At 46.5% G+C, this 22802-nt stretch overlaps 1 protein-coding gene and 1 long non-coding RNA gene across 8 annotated transcripts in view; one reads left to right on the forward strand and one right to left on the reverse strand.

The window, feature by feature from the left end:
* SCRN2 (secernin 2) overlaps nucleotides 1-14769 on the reverse strand; it is a 37700-nt gene extending 22931 nt beyond the window's left edge. For all 7 annotated transcript variants that reach the window (XR_014783825.1, XR_014783826.1, XM_084804744.1 and 4 more), the window contains exons 1-6: nucleotides 14626-14769; nucleotides 11792-11970; nucleotides 10805-10986; nucleotides 7158-7357; nucleotides 5371-5586; nucleotides 2965-3130 (exon numbers count right to left, since the gene is read on the reverse strand). Coding sequence is in view for 5 of the 7 variants with exons in the window: in XM_084804744.1 (XP_084660870.1) it covers nucleotides 2965-3130; nucleotides 5371-5586; nucleotides 7158-7357; nucleotides 10805-10986; nucleotides 11792-11965 (938 nt within the window). In the remaining 2 variants the exon portion in view is untranslated. The remainder of the gene's footprint in view (nucleotides 1-2964; nucleotides 3131-5370; nucleotides 5587-7157; nucleotides 7358-10804; nucleotides 10987-11791; nucleotides 11971-14625) is intronic.
* The window catches only part of LOC146341101 (uncharacterized), a 29481-nt gene continuing 21093 nt past the window's right edge, over nucleotides 14415-22802 (forward strand). The window contains exons 1-2 of the long non-coding RNA XR_014783832.1: nucleotides 14415-14935; nucleotides 17438-17541. This is a non-coding gene — a long non-coding RNA (uncharacterized LOC146341101). The remainder of the gene's footprint in view (nucleotides 14936-17437; nucleotides 17542-22802) is intronic.

A 22802-nucleotide genomic window follows, 5' to 3' on the forward strand; every position in this document is an offset into this window, starting at 1 on the left:
ATATAAAAATTCATACAAGTTTGAATATTACCAAACATAAATATTCCCCCAAAACCTTCTCAATAATTAAAACAATGTATATAAAATTAAGGTCATCAATATTGAAGTTCATCATAACAATCCACTATTACAACAAAATACACAACGATAAAATTATAGTTTTCACAGTACTTCATATGGGTGTATCTTGTCTTGTTTCAAAACAGTGCAAATCATGACCATTTCCCACCCCCCAAAAGCCCATTATTTTCCCTGTCTTTGTTCTCTAACCCTAATAATATTTGTCAGTTTAATCATGTAGATCAAATCCCATATTCTTGTCATCCATTCCATTAAAGAAAGGGTATCTTGCTGCTTCCAGTTATAGGTGGTAAGGCATTCTAGCTGCAGTCAACAAATGAATGAACATTTCCCTATCCTCTTGTAACATGACACTTATAAAAACAGACCAATGCGTTGGATCCAGACTTAAAACATGCTTACAGTAGACCCACTGAATCAATGGGACTGAATGTAGTCATGAATGACTTCTCTCCTTGATTTCAATGGGTCTCCTCTAAGCATGACTAAGTCTAGATCCAACCCAATATCATTTGCTTGAACAAAAGGCAAGTCCGAGCCAGTCATGTCTTTTATAGTCTCTAAAAACATATTTTAAAAAAATTATTACATTTCTATACTGCCCAATAGCTGAAGCTCTCTGGGCAGTTCAAAGCAATTAAAACCACAAAATGCATCATAAAATACAATATAAAATGTAAAAGCCTAAAACTATAATATAAAGTACAAACCACAATAAAACCTAGCAGCAATGCAGAAATTTAAAAATACAATAACAGATTTAAAACAAGAGCTAAAAGACTGGGAAAATAAAAAGGTCTCCACCTGGAGCGAGAAAGAGCACAATGTAGGTGCCAGGTTGGTGCCACAGCAGCAAAGGCCCTCTTCTTGGTAGCCTTTTCTAAAATTATTACTTAACTTTAGGACATTCCCACAACATATGAACAATATCTGCTCCTCCATTTCCCGCCTTCCTTTCAACTGAACTCAGAAGCAAATTGGTAACCAATGTAACTAGTGAGGAACAGGCTGATCGAAGGCGTGCAGCTAAACTCTGCACAACTTAAAGCTTCTGGGTTGTTTTTAAGGGAAGCCCCATAAAAAGCATGTTACAGTAGTCAAGCATGGAAGCTGACCAAAGCCATCCAGAAAGCTTAATGGTGGAGTGGCGATCGTCTGCCTGCAAGAAGTCCAAGGGAGTGCCCTTGTCTTTTCCAAGATGTAACGTTGAGGCAGGAGGCATTCTCTAACACGGGGGGACAACCCTGTGGTCCTCCAAAGGTTGGACTCCTGCTCCCATCATCCCCAACCATTGTCCATGCTGGCTGGGGCTGATGGGAGCTGGAATCCAACAGCATCTGGAGGGCCACAGGTTCCCTGTCCCTGCTCTATGGTTAAGCAAGCTGTTTAGGGTTTTGAGAGAACCACTTCGAATTATGATTGGAAGGTGACCATTCGCAATGCAAGAGCTACTGATGCAAGATGCTCAGAACGTTCCAGTTTCCATAGGAGCTAGGCTATCGTGGTCTATCCCTGCTGCAGTTTCCATCAAGAGCAGACCCGTGCACACAGTCTAGCCTCAAATATCCTTAGTGAGCTGCCCTCCACTGCAAAGCTTCTCCTGTGGGAATGCTGTAGACATAATATACCTCGCCTTCAGCAAGGCTTTCGACAAAGTGCCTCATGATCTAACAAACTAGCTCAAAGTGGGCTAGATGAAACAACGATCTGGTGGATCCACAGTTGGCTACAGAATCGGACTCAAAGAGTGCTTATCAATGGGATCTTCTCAAACTGGGGAGAGGTAATGAGTGGGGTACTGCAGGGCTCAGTCCTGGGCCCAGTGCTCTTCAACATTTTCATTAATGACTTGGAGGAAGATGTATGCTGATCAAATTTGCAGATAACACAAAACTGGGTGGGATAGCTAATACTTTGGAAGACAGAAACAAAATTCAAAGTGATCTGGAGTGCTGGGCCGAAAACAACGGAATGACATTTAATAGGGATAAATGCCAAGTTCTGCACCTAGGAAAAAGAAACCAAATGCACAGTTACAAGATGGGGGATACGTGGCTCAACAACACTACAAGCGAGAAGGATCTTGGAATTGTTGTTGATCAAAAGCTGAATATGAGCCAACAATGTGATGAGGCTGCAAAAAAGGCCAATGCTATTTTAGGCTGCATTAATAGAAGCATAGCTTCCAAATCCCGGGAAGTACTAGTTCCCCTCTACTCAGCACTGGTTAAGCCTCATCTGGAGGACTGTGTCCAGTTCTGCGCATCACATTTTAAGAAGGATGCAGACAAACTGGAGGGGGTTCAGAGGAGGGCAACCAAGATGATCAGGGGACTGGAAACAAAGCCCTATGAGGAGAGACTGAAAGAACTGGGCATGTTTAACCTTGAGAAGAGAAGACTGAGGGGAGATATGATAGCGCTCTTCAAGTACTTGAAAGGTTGTCACAGAGAGGAAGGCCAGGATCTCTTCTCGATCATCCCAGAGTGCAGGACACGGAATAATGGGCTCAAGTGACAGGAAGCCAGATTCCGGCTGAACATCAGGAAAAACTTCCTGACTGTTAGAGCAACACGACAATGGAACCAATGACCTAGGGAGGTGGTGGGCTCTCCCACACTGGAGGCATTCAAGATGAGGCTGGACAGCCACCTGTCAGAGATGCTCTGACCTGGATTCCTGCATTGAGCAGGGGGTTGGACTCGATGGCCTTGTAGGCCCCTTCCAACCTTACTATTCTATGATTCTAGACCAACTAATGCTTGCAATGCTGCACATTAAGCTTTCAAACTCAGATTCTATAATTCTGAGCAAGGCTAGGTTGGCAGAAGTGTTAATGTGTGTTAATTCCCACTTGTGCTTACGCAGGAGTTGCTGGCTCACCTGGAAGGGTCCGGCGTGGCTGTGAAGAAGTGGATGCAAGGCAGGTGGGGATCCTGTGGAAGGATGGACACCATGCTTCCTGTGGTGCAGAAACCCTCAGAATCGACGCAAATCCCACTGGCCTTGTCGCTCAAGATGGTCATAATGGTCTCTGCAGTGATCTGCCCTGCAACCGCACAGATGAAGGAATGCCACATGGATAGCAAGGTAGACAGCAAACTGGTTATCCCACCAATAATTTTTTATTTTATTGTTTAAAGGTGCCACAATTCACATGTACCTGTAGAGAAGGCTCTACCAGCAATCACCCGAGGCAAAAATGGCAGATTTGGGGAACCATTAAAGGAAGCAAAGTGGGAGGCAGACAGATGTGACCAATGGGGCACAGTCTGCCAGCAAGGTCTCCTCCACAAGCCAGCCACAGTACCAATAGGGACCAGAAAAAGCAGCTGTAAGGCTGGAAACCAACATCAAAAAAGAAACAGCTGCACCTACTGAATTCCTAACGCATTTCAACACTGGTCTTTATCAAGGGGAAAACCTCTTAAGAGATTCTTCTGGAGGATCCCCTCTCCCTTGCTTCTTCCAAAAAAGACCCCTTCCAAAGTAAAAGCAAGGGAGAGGGAATCATCCAGAAGAATCTCTAAGAGTTTTTCCCTTGACCAGTTTGGAGAGTTTTCATGCCAGCACCAGCCGCTCCAGGCACTGGTGGTGAGACACTCCATGTTATGTCGAAGGATGACACGATTCACGACAGCACATGTCAAAGCACTGGCGTAAAGAAGCCATTATGTACAGGCCAACTGCAACGCTTTCAGCATGCATAATAAAGGTTACAAACAGTACATGGTGTATGAAGGCTGACAGATTATGCAGAACCCAGAGCTGGTTCTACCATTAGGCAGTGTGAGGCAGTTGTTTCAGGCGGCAGATGTTGGGAGGTGGCAGCAAAGTGTTGGAGGAGAGAGCAGTGGGCCACACAGCCTGCCTTGCACCCCCTAAGCCCTCTGCTTTGAGGTGCAGTGGAGGATGCTGTACCATTGTCAGTGTTGAAGAAAGATTCAATTGCCAGTCCAGTTGGCTTTTATACATAGAATGGGAGGGGGCGCCATCTTGTCCTTTACCTCAGGCAGCAAAATGTCTTGGGTCAGCCCTGGCAGAACGGTGCCAAATTCATATATGACCTTTGTGGTCTTTGTGTAGGTGCCCCAAAGCCATTCCACCAGGGCCATCTCCCAATTTGCCTCAGTAATGTATGGATACATTTTATGATGGGCGTAACCTGGACCATCCCTGCATCCCCACCCACTCCATCAGGACAACTAGGGGTAATTTATGAGTAGATCCTGAGTTCTCCCTCCACTGGTGGCGGCTGGGAGTCCTGTAGCAATGCCACATTGGACTCTAGCAACGCATATGTCAGGAGCGCCCTAGCGGACTCTTTCAGTACACTCCAATAGCCCACTCAAGACACAGACGAAAGGATTCTTTTCAAGGCTTTAATCCTTTTACAACTTAATGACTCTTTCAGATGCTAATCACCAGCGACTAAGCAATGAACAGCAGAGTAACCTATGCTCCGGGTAGGCAGTTGATCTCCGTTTGAAGGAGAATCACTTGAAGACCCTGAACTTATGGGCTAGAGAGAGATCCTCCCTCTTTCCCTTGGGTCCATGGGAGGCGGCCGTTGCTTGCGTGCCAAACGGGCACGCCTCCTTTCCACGCCCTCCATCACTCGTCGCTCCCTGCGTCTGCGTCGAGGGTCTAGCAAGCCCCCCTCCCACACTCTCTCACTGCCCGGGTCACTATCTATCTCAGGAATGCTGGCAGGAGGAATCTCTGCCAGCTGCTGTGCCTGTGGGGGATGAGCTGGCTCCTCTCCCACGGATTGCTGATCCTCCTCAGAATCAGAACTGCTCTGGGGTTCTATCGGCTCAGTTTCCACCCTGACAGCATATAAGCCATAGTTGTAGAGCACAGGTCCCAGTTTAAAGCCCGGCATCTCAGTTTAAAGATCACCACAGATAGCAGGGTCAGGAAAGACTTTTTTTCACCTGACCCTAGAACGCCGCTGCCAGTGGAAGAAGACTATATGGACCAATGGTTTGACTTTGAGTCAAACCACATGTTACATTAATTGTGTAGCATGTAACTCAGCCTGATCTTTTTCTTTACTTTAGTGTAACTGCATGTGACCCCAATTCGGACCGGGACCAGCATGCATCAGGAGGGGAGGTAGATGTGACCAGGCAGAGGTGTCACCTGGAGAGTGTTCTGAATGCCTGAACTACCCTACGGGGCTCTAAAGACCCCTCAGCACTACTAGCCCATTCTTCCAGACCCTACAGTCCCTCACGCATCTCAGTTTAGCTTTTAATGCTCTTCTCCCCACCTACTTTGACGTACCTGAATGCTGGCGCAGGAGCTGCTGGCCGGCACAATACCGAGCTTTGGCGGCCTCCATGCGGACAGGCTGGTGGATGAGCGAGAACGCCTCCAGGAAGCTGAATTCCCCTTTGCCGTTCCACCATCCCTGCCTATGGGCATGTTGCCGTAGACCCGTGTGTTCAGCGGTAATGTCTGCACCAATGCTCAACTGGTTGGAGATGTTCCGGGCACCTTCTGTGGAGGGATGGGGAAGCAGGGGAAGACAACAGATCTGCCTGAACCAGTGGGAAGTTTACAGAAAGAATGGTTCTGCCCATGGAACAATTCCATAACACACCCCGATAGTCTGACGTTTTTGACCTAAATTTTGTCAGCCTCATCTCAACGTCCTTGATTTTCATCCTGTGTTCTGGTTCATCAGGACTTAAAGGCATCCTTTCCTATCAGTTCTCCTGGACCTTTTAACTGATAATTTCCCCAACATTTTATATAATAACAAAAGACAAAATGCAAACAAATAAATAAGTAATAAAATAAAAAAGCAAATAAATAAATAAGCGAGGGAGGGGACAGTCGGTGATCTTCATTATTTTTCGAAGAGGAGCCACTTTGGCTCCAGGCACCACCACAGAAGCCACTTGAGGGCTTTTCCTGGGCTGTGGGGGAGCTCTCCTCCCCCGCAGTCAAATGGTGATGTTATGCACCTTCCTCCTCTTCCACATTGTTCAAACAAGGCCTCATCACTTAGTCACCAAGATACCAGGCAATTCTGACAGGCTCAGAACTGGTCCTTGGGCTGGATCTTTTTCTCATCACTGAGTGTCTACTCTACTCTACTCTACTCTACTCTACTCTACTCTACTCTACTCAGTGCTGCAATGTATCAACCAATGTGTCCATGCTGCTCCCTCTCTCTTGCCCACACATTCAATTTCCTCTTCCCTTCAGCGCCCGCGCAATGCACCACTGCAGCTAGCCAACCACATCGTTCTGTGCCGTTGGGGCCTCTCCCCCACCACAGCTAATTGGCTGATGGCTCCTGCATTCTCCCTCACCATACAGCTGAACAGCCGCAAAGCCTCCTTTGGTAGCCTAGATCACAGCACCTGGCCCAGCACTAAAGCAAACAGCAAGGCAAAGCTAGAGCGACCCTGCTGAGACTGAGCAGGCACTGCAAAGACAGAAAGAGAGAGGATAAGAGAGAGACAGAGAGAGACAGACAGGCAGAGGGCCACACTTGACATGACTGGGAGCTGGCAATGGCCCTCAGGTCTCGAAGTGAAGAACGCTGATATACATTCGGCTGCCGCTGCCTCTCTTGCAGGTCTAAATCATTTACATTAGCTCACAACACTAAATTAAACATTAAGAACTGATTATGCCTATGAAGTGGTACACGCAGACCAAACGTCTAAATATGTATCAGGGTGAAGCTGCTGATGGTAATATGTATGTTCAAATGTAGCGGTTCTCCTGGACCTGGCCTTACTGCTTGACTCTCAAGTCACACCTCTGGCCAGGAATGCCCTTTTCACAACTTCAGTAATACACCAGCTACTCCCTTCCACTCCTGGGAAATGCAGACACAGCCACTGAAACACATGTCCTGGTAATGCAGGGATGGGCAACGTGTGGCCCTCCAGATGTTGTTGGACTGCAGCTCCCATCGTCCACTTGCTGCAGAATCCTGATCAAGAATACTGGTACCAAGCAAACAAAGCCCAGACAGCTGGCGAAAGAACAGCTCCAGCTACATCTGCGTAATCCGCGTCTATCATTTTATTAATGTAGCAAAAAATGCTCACCTCGAATCCTCTGAGCTGCCCAGAACTGCCCAGCTGTTTCCAAGACCCAGGCTTCGGTGCGGTCCGCCAGGAGGAAGGTGTTATGGTAAACGAAAGGGGTCGGCTCCTCCTTGCAGCTGCCCCCTTGGCCATAGCATTCCAGGAGTGCCGTTATGACCTGGAGTGCTTCGTGAGCGCTGCTGCCCCTCTCCAAACCCAGTCTGAAATGAATCGTTTGGCTCTTATTAGCACCCCAGACCTGGCTGTCAACTGCTTAGTCACAAATGATTTTATAGTGAAAAAACAATCAAAAAAGCAATCTATTTTCTCAATATACCTCATAAAAGGGCCTTTGGGGGGAAGTAGGAAGGAGGTTTCTGCAAGATAATGTGCAAATAATACATACGAGAATTTACAAAAAGTGCAAGATAGGTTGCAAATAGCATCTGATCATAAGAACATAAGAAGAGGAACCCTAGATCAGACCAAGGGTCCATCTAGTCCAGCATTCTGTTCACACAGTGGCCAACCAGCTGCACACAGGAAACCCACAAGCAAGACAGAAGTGGAAGAGCACCCTCCCACCCATGTTCCCCAGCGACTGGTGTAGATAGGCATACTGCCCTTGATACTGGAGGCAGCACATAGCCATCAGGACTAGTAGCCATTGACAGCCTTCTCCTCCAGGAATTTGTCTAACCCCCTTTAAAGCTATCCCTTTTAAAGCCATCATTGTTAAAAAGACAACCAATACTTCACCCTGAATTGTTTGTCTGGTGGTGGAATACCAAATATTCCCTGTGCTCTGTATTAACCCACCAGGGCTTATTTGGATGATTTGCAGCAGTTCAGCAGGGATTTCTGACTTCCAATTGTTTTAACATTAGCAGCAAAACAATGGCCTCCCCACCCCTAGGCCCCAGTTGCTGCCCTAAATTATACTTCGCAAATGAAGAAAGCTGGGGTAAACAGGAGTGGAATTTTGTGTGGAAGGACTGTGAACTCAGTTCGGTTCTGTTACTCAAAAACATACATATTCCTGGGTTCATAATCCTTTAATGTCTAAGACTGCAATCCCATATCCACTTTCCCAGGAGTAAGCCCCACTGAACACAAAGGGACTTACTTCTGAGTAGACATGCATAGGACTGCGCTGCAAACCGCTTAGAGATGTTATTATATTAAGTGCTATACAAGTATTATTAGCAAATAAACAAACAAACAACAAATAATAATTCTAAGCTTGTGTCTTTTGCACCAGGCTCCAGTTGGTTGATCTCGGGATTCTAATAAAAAACACAGCAGATCCCGTGTTGCAGAAGACCCAGGTTTAAAGACCTTGATTTCAATGGTTAGTTGCCTGTAGTTCTCACTGCCAGAGCAGCCTGTCCCATTTGTCTTTCTTCCACCCAATTTAGTGCAGGAAAGGGGGGGGGGGGCAGCCCTCTGAGTAGTACACATGGCACCAGGCCCTTCAAAAGATTCTCTCATTGCATTTGTTTCTTGCGGTAAGCTGGCACAGCATTATGGGTAAGAGTTTGAACTGTTAGCGGGCAACTGCTCAGTTCAAAGCTCACCTCAGCCATAACTCACTGGATGGGTGACCCATTGCCATTGTCTCTCAGGACCTCCCCCAATGCTCCGCAACATTAATAAGGTGATAACACTGGCCAACAGGCTTGCTGCAATGTAGGAGTGGGCAACCTGCGCCCCTCCAGATGGTTTTGGCCTAAAACTGTCTATTCGCTACAGGGCCAGGTTTAAGGGATTAGTTGTTGTTGTTTATTCGGTCAGTCGCTTCCGACTCTTCGTGACTTCATGGACCAGCCCACGCCAGAGCTTCCTGTCGGCTGTTGCCACCCCCAGCTCCCCCAAGGTCGATTCTGTCACCTCCAGAATAGTGGATTAGATTAGTACTAGTGTACAAAGCCCTAAACAACTTGGGACGAGGATACCTGAGAGAGCGCCTTCCTCTTTACCAACCTGCCTGGTCACTAAGATCATCAAAGGGTTTGCTCCTGGTGGTTCCACATGGACCTATGGCCCAGCTGGAGTCCACCAGGAAAAGAGCCTTCAGTGTGATGGCCCCCTTCCTGTGGAACTCCCTGCCTTTGGAAGTCAGGCAGGCGCCAATGTTGTGTTGCTTTCAGCGCCTCCTGAAGACATTGTTATTTCGAGAGGCCTTCCTTGAGTGACCAGCTGCAGTTTATTAAGTTCAGGGTCTGTTTCTTTTAAAATGTTCTAATTGTTTTAATATGGTGTTTTATTCTTATCTTGTTGTTCACTGTTCTGAAATCTTTGATGTGGAGTGGTATATAAATATTGTAAATAAATAAATAAAAATAACACCCATTATCCCTCACTACTGGCTATGCTGATGGGAGTTGTAGGCCAAAACATCTGGAAGGCCACGAATTGCCTACTTCTGCTGTAAATGAGACAGCAGATACAAAGTGCTCTGAGAGTTCAGAATAAAGTGACATGTGAATCTGAAGTATTATTTTTATCGTCATCCCATATCTGCTAATTGAAGTTTGTAGCCCTGATTATTTACCGTTATTGACACATATGGCACTTTAACTGGTCTTCAGTCATTTTAAGAGGTAGGTATCTTTTATTCCCCTGAAAGAACTGAGGCCAAACATAACCTGTTTCTCGTTGATCTGCTGTGGAGCCAAAAGCAGACCCAGGCTGTGTTTGCATCGTAATGCTAAACCTGGTGCCCTTCAGGGGTGTCGGACTACAACCCCCACAATCCTCAACTAGCATGGCCAATGGCTGAGGACTGTGGGAGTTGTAGTCTGACACATTTGGACGGCACCAGATTGGGGAAAGATGCGCTAAATATTTTATAGTCAGGGGGCTGCTGATCAGGCCTGCCTGTGCTTACAGACACTCGTTTTATTATTTTCACTTTTCAAATACCTTATCCTTTTCTACAAAATGGTGCTTATGCCCAAGCAAAAGTGTGCTTCACAACTGAAATAATATATGCTGCCGTCTAAAGGGGCCCCTGTAGGACCATTAAGGGCACAATCCTATGTTTGTTTAGACAGAAAAAGTCCTACAGCTCCCAGCATTCCCGGCTGGCTGGGGAATGCTGGGAGTTGTATGACTTTTCTCTGTCTAAACATGCATAGGATTGTGCCCTAAAAGTCCCAATTAGAGATGTAATTTTTCTGGACGCTTTAAAGCCAAGGGGAAAACAACATTTCCCACCAATTACTTTCTGGGGGAAAATGGAAATGGGGGAAATGGGGGATGGGGAATTGAAATATATGTGATACTTACTTTCTTATCAAGTGTAAACTTATTTTACCACTCTAACAGCACAAAATGCATATTTATAGTTTAGTTAGCATGTATAATTGTTGTATTTGATTCTGTTTTCTCTGTCTAAATGAGGAAAGGAAGGTGCTCTAAGTCCAGGGTTCAAAATTACCCAGCTGCACCACTGGGAGGAAAGGGGGAGGGGAAGGGAGGAATACATAAGCCTGGGGCTCGCTGCAACTCATCTTCATAAAACTGAGCCATGGCTTAGTATTATGGACGAACACAGCCATGGTAGCGCAGCTGCCATGAGGACCGCAGCGCCAGGACCGCAGAGAATATGGCAGGGGCTGTGTGTGGATTCCTCAGCTTGCGCCCCACGCCGCATGACTTCTTACCTGACCAAATCCATGCCCAGCAAGGCTTCCTCCTCCCCAACCGGCTCTTTGGTCCACACTCCTTCATTGCCAACACAGACACCATGTTCATTGGCCCCCATCTCGGCTCCCCACAGCCATGCAGGTCGGCTCAGAATGACCGCGTGGGTCCTCTCCACCTGATCCACTTCAATGTATGTGCACTGGAAACAAAGTTCACCTTTGTAAAGGCCACATCCACACGAACTCTAAAGATGCCGTCATTCTGGCTTTTTGCTACAAAGAGTGATACGTTTCCCCAGGCTGGGTGTGTTTGACTACAACCCCCATCGTCCCCAGCCAACACAGAGGACACCAGGCTGGGGAAGGTCGCATTACCCTAGTTACACCAAGAAAAAGGCACAGGGCGGATTAAAAAAAAAAATGATGGAGAACACAAATGTGGTATTCAACCCTCTGTCCCATTTTACCCATTATGCTGGGATGGGATATTCTATGTCACTGGAACCAGGTCTGCAGGCACTAAAGAGCAATGTGTCATATTCTCTTTCCTGACAGTGTATAAAACATTTTGCATTCCTGACTGATCCTGGAGACTGGTGTATCAAAAATAAGGTCTGAGAAGCTCTCGGGGGCAGCATTCCAGTGGTGGGTGGGGCTGAAGGCAAAAGGGGCAGATCCAAAATACACCCCCCCCCCGGGGGCATATTTTAGCTTACAGCTCTTCCTGCCAGTAACAAAGCCTTAGGAGACGCATTTCAACCTTTTAGAATGGGGGAAAAGCTACACAAAAAACTTTCCCCAACCACCAAACAAGTGGTGCTGGGGGCGGCATCTGGGGAATCTCAGAGAGCCATATTTGGCCCCTGGGCCTGAGGTTTTGCACCCCTGGTCTAACCTGTGATGGATTACTGCAAAATATATTTTTGGATCCTCCACTCCCCATTAGTTCCTGCCATACTGTCCTCCCCACACCCTTAACTGTTCCACCCCCCCAATTCAACTCACCTGGACCTTTGTCCCCTTGGCATGACCTCCAGCTGGGAAATAGACTACTTCCTGGACTTCGTCCCGTGGCCGGTCTGAATTTTTGCCAAAGATTACCTCTCTGGTGGCAGAGGCCGGGGGGAGTGAGACAAAGCAGTCGCAGGAGGAAGGTACGTGAGGCCAAGGGTCAGCCATCCTATCTACAGGCAAACCCACAAAAAGACAGCTGAAGACGGGCGCCTTCAAAACCTCCAAGCTTTGGATGAGAATCTCTGCTTCCCTACAAGGGAGGAGGTTCCCCTTGGCCTCCCATAATCAATTCAATCTGATTTTAAACTAGTTTATTGGCTCAAGATATATGTGTATATCGAACATAAGAACAGGAATAACCGATCCCTTGAAATGCTTATATCCTGGCTAGACTACTGTATAATGTGCTCTACATGGGGCTGCCTTTAAAGATGGCTCAGAAACTTCACCTGGTATGGAATGCAACTGCTAGGATGCTTATGAGGTCTAGGTGCTCAGAGCATATAACACCAGTAACCGTAGCAGCTGCACTGGCTGCCTACTTGTTTCCTAGCTCAATTTAAAGCAGAGGTGTTGACCTTTAAAGCCATTTAGGGCACAATCCTATCTTGATAGTTGGCAGCCTCCAGCTGCCAAGTATCCAATGCAAGGTGTCCGAAGCATGTGCTCTGGCTGCCCCGCATTTTCCCCAGACTGGCGATTTTGCCTGTCTAAGCATGGCTTCGGGGAGCGGGAGAGGAAGCCTGGCATAAAGCAGCTTCCGCAGTCTTGTCCCCTCCCAGGACTGCACTCTGTTTCCAAGTGTGGAGACGTAGCTGGTGCAGAGAAAACCATGCCGGCTATGAGGGGGTGGGGGATGGGGCGGGGAGCATGGTTTCTGGGCTCCGAGGTCGGAGCCCTGGTTCTGAGCTTGGATCCCAGAAACCGAAATATCCTATGTCCCCCAGACGCTGTCTAGGGGATGTAGGATTGCACCTTTAAATACTGTTTGCAACCACCTGTCTGGGTCTTAAGACGAGTCTCTGAGGCCGTGTTTGCAGGCCTGCCATCAACATCCATCGGATGGGCAGGCACCAAACTCGCACTGATGGGCAACTTGTGACCCTCCAGACGTTTTGGCCTATAACTCCTGTTATCCCTCAACGCTTATGCAGGCTAGGGCTGATGGCTGTTGTAGGCCAAACTACACGTTGCCTACCCCCGCACTGCAGTCAGGGCCTTTTCAGTGGTGGCTATGTGTCTTTAGAACTCTCGCCCCAAAGTAATGGCTCCCAACTTTGTTTCTAAGCAAACCTTGAAAAGTTATTTGTGTCAAACGGATTTCTATTAAATGTTTGGTGAGGTGGGTTTTTAGCTATTGCTGTTTTTAATTTCTGTAATTGGATTGTTTTATCTGTATATTCAAAGTTGCTTTGTAGCTTTAATTATCTTTTGTAAGCCAGCTTGGGAGAGCTTTGCCCTGAAAGGCAGCCCATAAATCCTTTAGGGTACAATCCAATGCATGTTTAGACAGAAAAAAGGCCTAGAACTCCCAGCATTCCCCAGGCAGCATGGCTGGCTGGGGAATGCTAGGAGTTGTAGGACTTTTCTCTGTCTAAACATGCATAAGATTGTGCCCTAAATGAATACATAAATGTGTCCTTCTGATCCTTCCTCAAAACCCATATTTTCTGAGAAGCCTTTGGCTTCCCTTAGTCCACATATCTTACTATCACTAAGCTTAAGCACAAGTCACTGAAATAAATGCTTCTTCTCCCCTTGCCTCCATCTCTCAACTCCCCCTCTGCTGACTCCCGTGCTGGATCTTAGATTGTGAGCTCCTCGGGGCAGAAGCCTACCCTCTTGTCCTTTCTAACGGGCCACCCGCACACACTGATGGGCGCTATTGTAAATAACAGTAATCCATGCCTCCCCCATCCTTTTGCATTGCCTAAAACTTTCACCCACTCTTTAAAATATTCAAAGCCCCCCTCCTGCAACACTTTATCCCCCCTCCCTTTGAGATGTCTGGGGTGTGTGTGGAAGAACCTTGCACCCTCCCCTCTTCTGCACAGATGTGACCGAGTCTCCTCTGCTGCACACTTCCCAATGTGCCTGCCAATTCACCCATGCCTTTCAGAACCTGAGGGAGGGTTTCCGCTCCAGAATACTTCGCAAAAATCATTGTGCCCCCCCCCCCCCGCATACTGTAATTTCCCATTGATCCACAGTGTCCAGACCCTGGAGGTAGCGATCACCTCTCCCACCCCTTTCCAACTCTTCCAGGCCCCCACTCAGTTGACCCTTTTGGAATCTCCCCCTTCTGCTCCCCCCACCGCTCCCAAAGCATCCTCACGCCAATACGTGCGGTTATTTTTTATATGTCTAGCGTAGTTTTAAACGTTTATATTGTATTTTATCGCCCGGTACTTCTCGGTTCTGTATGTTGTGCACTGCCCGGATGTAATAAATAAACACCCTCTCCGACTTGGCTTCCCAGGGCTGATGTCCGCTTACGAGGCCTTTGCAACTGGATCTCCCCGCCCCACCTCCAGATCGGCCTCCCCCAAGCTTGGCGCTCTCCAGAGGGTCTGCACTACAGCTCCCAGCATCCCCCCCAGCGGGGGGGATGCTGGGAGCTGTAGTGCAGCCCCTCTGGAGAGCGCCAAGCTTGGGGGAGGCTGATCTAGATTGAACCTGGCGAAGTATCCGCGCCCTAGGGGCGCACCGCCCGACCTTTGGCGAGGTTCATATCCCGGCCCACCTCGCAGCCCCCACGCTCTGCTCGTGCTTGCCCGCCCCCCAGCTCCCCCCTCCTCCGCCGCCGCCGCCCCTTTGCAACTCACAAGGCTCCCCGTTCCGACGCACGAAGGAGAAGGGCTCCGTCGGTCCTTTCCCACGCGCCTCCCGGGTCTGCGCGTCGCGCCCCGGGGCCTGAGCGGGTGGGCGGCAGCGCGCAGCCTTCGCGACGCTAAAGGCCGAGCGGGAGCAGCGGCGCCGCGGCCCGGGTGGATTTGGGGCGGGCCGAGAAAAGAAGCGAGGCAGCGCGTTGCTGCTCGGGCCGAGGGACGCGAGGAGGCGCCCTTGGAGCATCCACCGAAGCCTTCCCCAAACGGGCCGCCTGGGAGGCGCCGGTGATGTCCCGCTTCTCCTGGGGTGAGTTTTCAAGAAAAGGTTAAGTCAACTGAGCAGCCGGCACAAGACCGGCTCAAGATATTTGGGTGCCTGAGACACAGGCCCCAGAACCGGCGCTGCTGCTGCTGCTGCTGTTATTATATTTATATGCCACCTTTTCTATCCTTGCAAGGAGGTCTAGGTGGCGCACATGTCCCTCCTCTCCCCTTTTTATCCTCACAACAACCCTGTGAGGTAAGAACATAAGAAGAGCCCTGCTGGATCAAAGAGGCCACCTAGTCCAGCACTCTGGTCACACAGTGGCCAACCAGCTGTCCGCAGGAAACCCACGAGCAGGACATGAGCACAGCAGCACCCTCCCGCCCATGTTCCCCAGCGACTGGTGTACATAGGCTCACTGCCACTGGTTCTGGAGGTAGCATAGAATCGTAGAATAGTAGGGTTGGAAGGGGCCTACAAGACCATCGAGTCCAACCCCCATATAGCATAGAGCTATCAGGACTAGTAGCCACTGATAGCCTTCTCCATGAATCTGCCTTACCCGCTTTTAAAGCCATCCAAACTGGTGGCCATCACTACGTCCAGTGGTAGCAAATTCCATAGTTTAACTATGCGCTGTCCTTCATAGCACCCTCCCGCCAATGTTCCCCAGCAACTGGTGTACATAGGCCTACTGCCTCTGACACTGGAGGGTGCATAAGTTAGGCTGAGAGTCAGGGACTGGCCCAAAGCTTCATGGCCGAGCAGGAAGTAGAACCTGGATTTCCCGAGTTACGGACCAATGCTCTAACCACTATACCACACTGGCTCTCAGGTAGTTCCTATTTCGATCAGGCCTGCACAGAAGAACATCCTTATGGGCGTGCCCCATGGTTCTGACTTGACTTTCTTCTGCAGTGATTCCATTTGTGGCAACTAAAGCATCACTGCTGCCTTTACCATTGGTAGGGTCTTATCTATCTGGTCATCTGTAGTCAGTGATGCCATCAGGAGAGGGCTTTGGGGCAAAAGCCCAGGACCCCACTTAGCAGAATGTATAGAGCGGCCCTCAAACACAGCAGGGCTGTGGAGTACGTGAAGTCATACACAAGTAATCTAAAGACAGGGGGCCCTGTAGGTCCGTTAAGTCCGGAGTCTAAAATTACCTGTAGACCCTGGCTACAGGGAGAGGCAATCTTTTCACAGAGCCTCAGCAACCACCAAAAGTTGTAGAAGTATAGAAAACCATTTCAACGAATCGCATTGTTAATTTCAGCTTCTAGACTAAACACTCCTAGCTACCAGACGTTACTTTTCTTCTGAAAGCTATGTGTGGAATTGCAGTTGACTTACCATAATGTGGTGGGTATGGTTCCTTTTTGTGTGTGCATCCTGCTATGTTCCGCCCATACTCGTGCAGATGACATAGCTGCTAGGCAAGGGACAATTCACCTGAACATACTCGTATTTTTTTTAATGCATTTTTTAAATTACATTAAAAAATTCGCACTAAAGTGCTTTTTAAAAATCCCAGTCTTCTTGTATGGTTCCATTTGAAAAGTAGATTACAGTTTAAAAGTTAAAAAAAATTAAAACGCAGAAAAAAGTTAACAAGATTGTTTGAAAAATGGCATTGATTGGAAAGACCAGAAATGCAGCTTTTTAAGGGTGCAATCCTAAGCTTATTTAGAAGAAAAAGTCCTACAACTCTCAGCATGCCCCAGCCAGTAGAAACATTTTCTGTGTGCATAGGATTGCGCCTTAAATCAATTTTAGATTTGTGCAAAAACAATGTTTCATTTAACTGCTATTGTGCATATATATGGAGCTTTTCTACACAAAGGTGTTTATTGCTGTATCTTCTTTTGGCCTCGTCGCAGAATTGAGATCCAAGCTCTGCACGACGAGCTTTTCCTTTCCTACTTTTCTGCTATATAGCCTCTAGGTGGAGCTATGCTAGGGTGGAATAGCACAAATACACAAGTAGAAACAGCGCTTCCAGAAATAATACCCCATTTTCCCCTTTCTAAGAAAATCCTGGGAAAGTGCTCTGAAAAAACAGAAGTGAAACTGGAGGATTATGACATTGTCTAAAGAACCCATAAACAACCCTGAGTAAGGAATCATGAGGGTACAATAAATGCCTCGTGTAGAAAAGCTCATAAAGTGCAAATTAAATGATGTTTTAAAATGGAATCGATTTGAAATAGTAAAGTTATGCCAAAGTGTCAATGCATAACAATAGGCTCACCCACCCAATACATCACTGTACATGTCAAAACCATGGGGGTTTGACATCTTTAAAAAGCTTTAAAAGGCAACCCTTTAGAGGCTCGAAAAGCTTTAAAAGGTGACCCTTCCGCAACCTGGTGCCCTCCAGATATTTTGGACTTCAGCTCCCATCATCCCCAGTCAGCATGGCCATGGTCAGAAATTCTTGGAGTTGTAGTCCAAAAGATCTGGAGTGCACCAGGTTGGGAAAGGATACTCTAAAGTGATCTTCAGCTGGGGAGATTGTGTTCCTGTTCTGTTCTTTCCCCCCAGATTGGATCTCTCTGCAGTCTGAAAAAAGACAGAAGAAACATGGTGCAAACACAGGAGGACAAAAGCTTGATGTCAACCAGCCTCGTGTAGATGGCCCATAAAAAGTGAGTGAACAAAGCGTGGTTATTCCCAGAATCAACATCTAGAGTGGACATACCCAGGGACGGACAGGCCTTTAGTTCTGAGGTCAGTCTCTCTCCTGGGCGTCTTAAGTTCCATGCTGATGCCTCACACCCCCTGAGTGCGGGCAGGTGGGTGAGCACAGTTCTCCTTTTGGTCCACACCCATTTCCCAGCTAGCCTGTAATTGACACCCTCTTTTTAGATCCTGCTGTGATTTTGCCTTGGAGACTGGTCAGAGGACTGTGCCTATTAAATCGAGCCTGAACAAGTTATTTGGAAGAAGGGAAAGTGTCCACTAGATGTAAAACAAAAAAATGTGGATGAGGGTGGAGAAAGTAAGATACAGAGAGCAACACTCCCTACAGCGTCACTGGTCCAGTGGCTTCCTCCCTCCAGTTTGTACCCAAGGCATTATTTATAGGGATGCTGTTACACCCTATTGCTTCATCTGTAGGTTTCCCTCCTCTGCAACCGGTTGGTTCAGACTGGAGCTCACTCCAACTTTAGCTTTCTAGGCCATGCTCCGGAAACACGTCCTTCAGCTGCTACAGGCAATGCAGCCTCTCCCTTTGAGAAAGTTCTGTCTTTCAGGTTGAATTCCAAGGTAGTGTGTGATGATTTGGAAGGGCCTTTTCCTGCTCTTGCTAGATCTCGGTATGTTCTGAGCATGTTCAGCTTTCAGGCCTTAGTTGCTTTGGGGTGGGGGAAGCATAATTCTAGTCCTCAAAGTGGGAGGGGATGAAACAAAAAAATAAAAATGGGTTCAGTGAATGGCCTGCAAAAGGCTCAGGAATGAGAGAAGTAACTAAATGGGACTTCCTGTGTTTGGTAGGAAGGGTTTATAGTTAGTTACATGACTTTATAACTTGCAGCAGACCAAATATTTGCTGGGGCCAGGGCCTTTTTGGTTGTGACACCATTTGATGGAATAGCCTCCCTAAGAATACCTGCCAAGCCCTATTACTGTATGCCTTTTGCTGCATTGCGAAAGCAATCCTTTCTCTGGATGGCATTTTGCTGGATTGTTTTATTCTCAAAGACATTTTAAGTTTGCTGGATGGCTGCTGTTTTAACACAGTTCATAATGCATTACTTTTTATTCTTTTATGTTTTCCTGATTTTTTTTTTTTACAAACATCAATTTTGTATATTAGTTTGCGAAGTTTTGTAAAAGTGATGGATTTTTTCTTTAAGTACACAAATTGATATAAATTAAGGAATTAAAAGTTGTTCACTATAGCTCTGGGCTGCCCACTCTCTATGTGACATCAGAGAGGTTCAGCCAATTGTAGACAGGATTGCCTTGACCTTTTGAATGACAGGCCCCGCTGGGATACAGAGTAGGGCTGAGTTCGCACATAACGCTAACCCATGGTATGGGTTGTTGAATTCTGGGTTCTCATGTTGTGCAGGTTGTTCATGGGTTGTTTCACCAGGCTACAGAGGCAATGGGTAAGAGTGGTAAAACAAAACACGAGCCATTCTACATGCCAGTAGTATAACATCACAAAGGCATTTGGAATACAGGGAGGGAATAGATGAAGGAGGAGGGGAAACAAACAACCCAGGGATTGAGAAAACAAACCATGGTCTGTTTGATCGTCTGTCAGACAAACCCTAGGTAGAACGACAAATCATGGGTTAACTATGGGTTCGTGTTATGTGTGAACCAGGTCTAGAGATGCTTCCGCACGCAATTTCTAGCACTACCATTGCTCTACCTCTGTAAGCTACATGCAAAATTGCAAATGACCCTCTCTGCTTTGGGAGATATAACACATTTTAAGGGTGTACATCCCGCTGTGCTCCATCCACACTAGTGGGCATGACATAGCCATGTGGATAGGCCAGTGATAATTCACCTGACACACCATTTAACCCTCCCCCCCTCAACAACTTAGATCATTGATATTTAAAAAAAATATTTTTCTAAATTTGCACTAAAGTGCTTCTCTTTATTTGGGTGACATTGTGTGATTGCTTCAGAAATGCTAAACAAGTAGAATTAAAAATGGAATTGGAAAATTGAACCAAACATTAAACAACATGATCAAATGGCATCATTGAGAAAGAGTGGAATCACAGCGCATTTAGATTTGTATATGTCAGTGTTTAAATTTGCATTAAAATGCCTTTTCATTTAAACACTGTGCACAAAAAAGTGCAAAATAAAAGAATGTTTTTTTAAAAAAATATAATGGGTCTAAAATGTCACTAGCCAGAAAGATAATAGTGATGGTGGGCCAAGGTATAGATGCCTGGTGATAGGCACCATATGCATCCAAAAAACACCTTTTAAAAATACGGAAGAGGAATGATAAAGCAATGTACGCCTAAGGAGATTGGGCTACAGTTCCATTCTTTGCAGAAAATTGACTTTTTTTGGAATCTGGGAAAAAAAGCAGCATGGGGGGGAAACACAAGTGGATGATAATTTGATGAGGCCCCATTAAAAAAGGAATAAACAAAGCATGGTGGTCATGTAAATACCTAGTGTCAAAGCAGCCTGATCAACCACTTAAAACCAGTCATAAACTCTTTAAACATCCCAGTGTTCAGATTACAGGGAGAGGGCGGGGGGGGGGGGCTGAGCCCCTTTACTTTTAGTTACGGATTCTGTAGGGTGCAATCCTATGCAAGTTTAGACGGAAAAAAGGCCTACAACTCGCAGCATGCCCCAGCCAGCTATGCTATAGGCCTTTTTTCCATCTAAACTTGCATAGGATTGCACCCTTAGCCACTATTTTTAGAAGGTTAAGGGTGTATGATTTAGGGCACTTCCAGAAAGATGGCGCCTAGTTCTACCAACCAAAGGCATTGTGTAGATGTTGTGTCTTTTCCTCCTTAACCGATTTTTTTGTGGAAAGGAAGATGACAGAAGAAGTGGTGGGAAAACACAGGAGGGTTACATACGAAAGATGATGTCATCTGGACCTCAACCCCCACCCTAAAATTCTGTGAATGAGGCAGGGCAATTATACAATAAAAGCCTTGAGGAAAAACACCCTTAGTTAAAATTGAGGAGAATCAGGGTGGGGCTTGTAGGTTTCACTAAAGGCCTATGCTCCCACCCCATAATTCAGGCAAATATATATGGTTAAATTATATTTTGCATGTTATCAAAGTTCTTGATGCAGGTTAAAGTTTTCAAAGCTGAAAGCTGTATCGTTTGTTCTGAGAAGAGATTTTATCTGGGAGTGGATGTGTTGAAGAATATGGCATGGTGATGGGAAATCCTTTTTATTTCAATTTATAGTCAATACTCCAATCCCCTCCACCCCGCCCCCCACCCCCATATTTCCTTCTCATCCATGTGGGAACAAATGATACCGCCAAGCAGAGCTACAAAGAAATCACGTCAGACTTTGACGCTTTGGGGGAAACGTAAGAACTTTAAACTGAATCCTACAGGGGAGGGAGACGTAAAGTTGGGGGTAACAATCGATGAGGGCTCATGCGCCACAATGGAGATAACAACTCTAATAGGGCCAATAATAGTCTTCAGAAACATGTAGGAAGAAAGCCAGACTATAAAGCACATGGTCTTCAATGTCTATACACTAATGCCCAGAGTATGGCAAATGAACAGAACAAACTTGAACTCTTAATACAGGAGGGAAATTATGACTTGATAGGTGTAACTTGAAACTTGGTGGGATGACTCCCATGACTGTAATACAGCAATTGAAGGATAAGACTTGTTCAAAAAGAACAGGAGGAACAGAAAGGGAGGTGGAGTTGCACTATATGTTAAAAATACATATCTCTGCACAGAAATACAGGAGGATGAGCTTGGTAGCCCCATCGAGAGCATCTGGATCAAAATAAATGGAGCAAAGAATAAAAGGAACACGGTGGTTGGAGTCTACTAGCGGCCACCCAATCAAGGAGAAGACGAGGATGAAACTTTTGAAAAGCAAATTGCCAAAGTTTCAAGGAAGCATGATGTAGTAGTAATGGGGGACTTAAATTTCCCCAATATTTGTTGGGAGACAAATTCTGCAAAACATGGCCCCTCCAAGAGATTCCTGACTTGTGTGGCGGATAACTTCCTCCTACAGAAAGTGGAGGACGGAACTAGAGGATCGGCTATCCTTGACTTGATCCTAACCAACAGAGATGACTTAATGGATAAAGTAGCAGTTATGGGAACTCTGGGGGAAAGTGACCATGTTATACTTGAGTTTTTGGTTCTAAAGGAAGCAAAAGCCGAGTGTAGCCAAACGCGTACCCTGGATTTTAGGAAAGCCAATTTTAATAAACTCAGAACAATGATCAGTAAGGTCCCATGGCAAGCGACTCTTAACTAGAAAAGGAGTCCAAGATGGGTGGGAGTTTTTAAAAAAGGAAATTCTCAAGGCACAATTACAAACAATTCCAACAAGAAAAAAAGGTGGAAGACAACAGAAGAAGCCAATGTGGCTTCACAAAAAGCTTAGAGATGACCTGAAAACAAAAAAGGACACATACAGGAAGTGGAAGGAAGGCCAAGTAACAAAGGAAGAGTACAGGCAGGTAGCACAGACTTGCAGGGATGGCATCAGAAAGGCTAAAGCTGAGAGCCAGCTGAGGTTAGCGAGGGATGCTAAAAGCAACCAAAAGGCTTTCTTCAGCTACATGCATAGTAAAAGGCAGAGGAAAGAAATGGTGGTTCAACTATTAAATAAGGATGGCAAAATGATAACAGATGACAAGGAAAAGGAAGAAGTGCTCAATTCCTACTTTGGCTCCATCTTCTCCCAAAAGAGGGTCGATGAGCCCTCTGGCAAAAGCGAAGTACAGGCTGAAGGGGCAGGATTGCAGCTTGAGATTGATAGGTATGTGGTCAAGGAACACCTAATGACTTTGAATGAGTTCAAATCTCCAGGGCCAGATGAACTGCATCCTAGAGTAATAAAGGAACTGGCAGAAGAACTCTCAGAACCATTGTCGGTTCTCTTTGAGAAATCATGGAGGACGGGTGAAGTGCCAGATGATTGGAGGAAGGCTAATGTTGTCCCTATCTTCAAAAAGGGCAAAAAGGAGGAACCTGGGAACTACAGACCAGTCAGTCTGACATCAATCCCTGGGAAAATTCTGGAGCAAATGATAAAGCAATCCATCTGTAAGCACTTTGAAAACAACACAGTGGTTACTCCAAGCCAACATGGATTTGTCAAGAACATATCCTGCCAGATGAATCTGATCTCATTTTTTGATCAGGTAACCTCCCTTGTGGACTATGGGAATGCTGTGGACATCAT

The sequence above is a fragment of the Heloderma suspectum genome, chromosome 6, assembly GCF_057233095.1.
Source record: "Heloderma suspectum isolate Gila_16-S chromosome 6, 16-S_ref, whole genome shotgun sequence".
NCBI lineage: Eukaryota > Metazoa > Chordata > Lepidosauria > Squamata > Helodermatidae > Heloderma > Heloderma suspectum.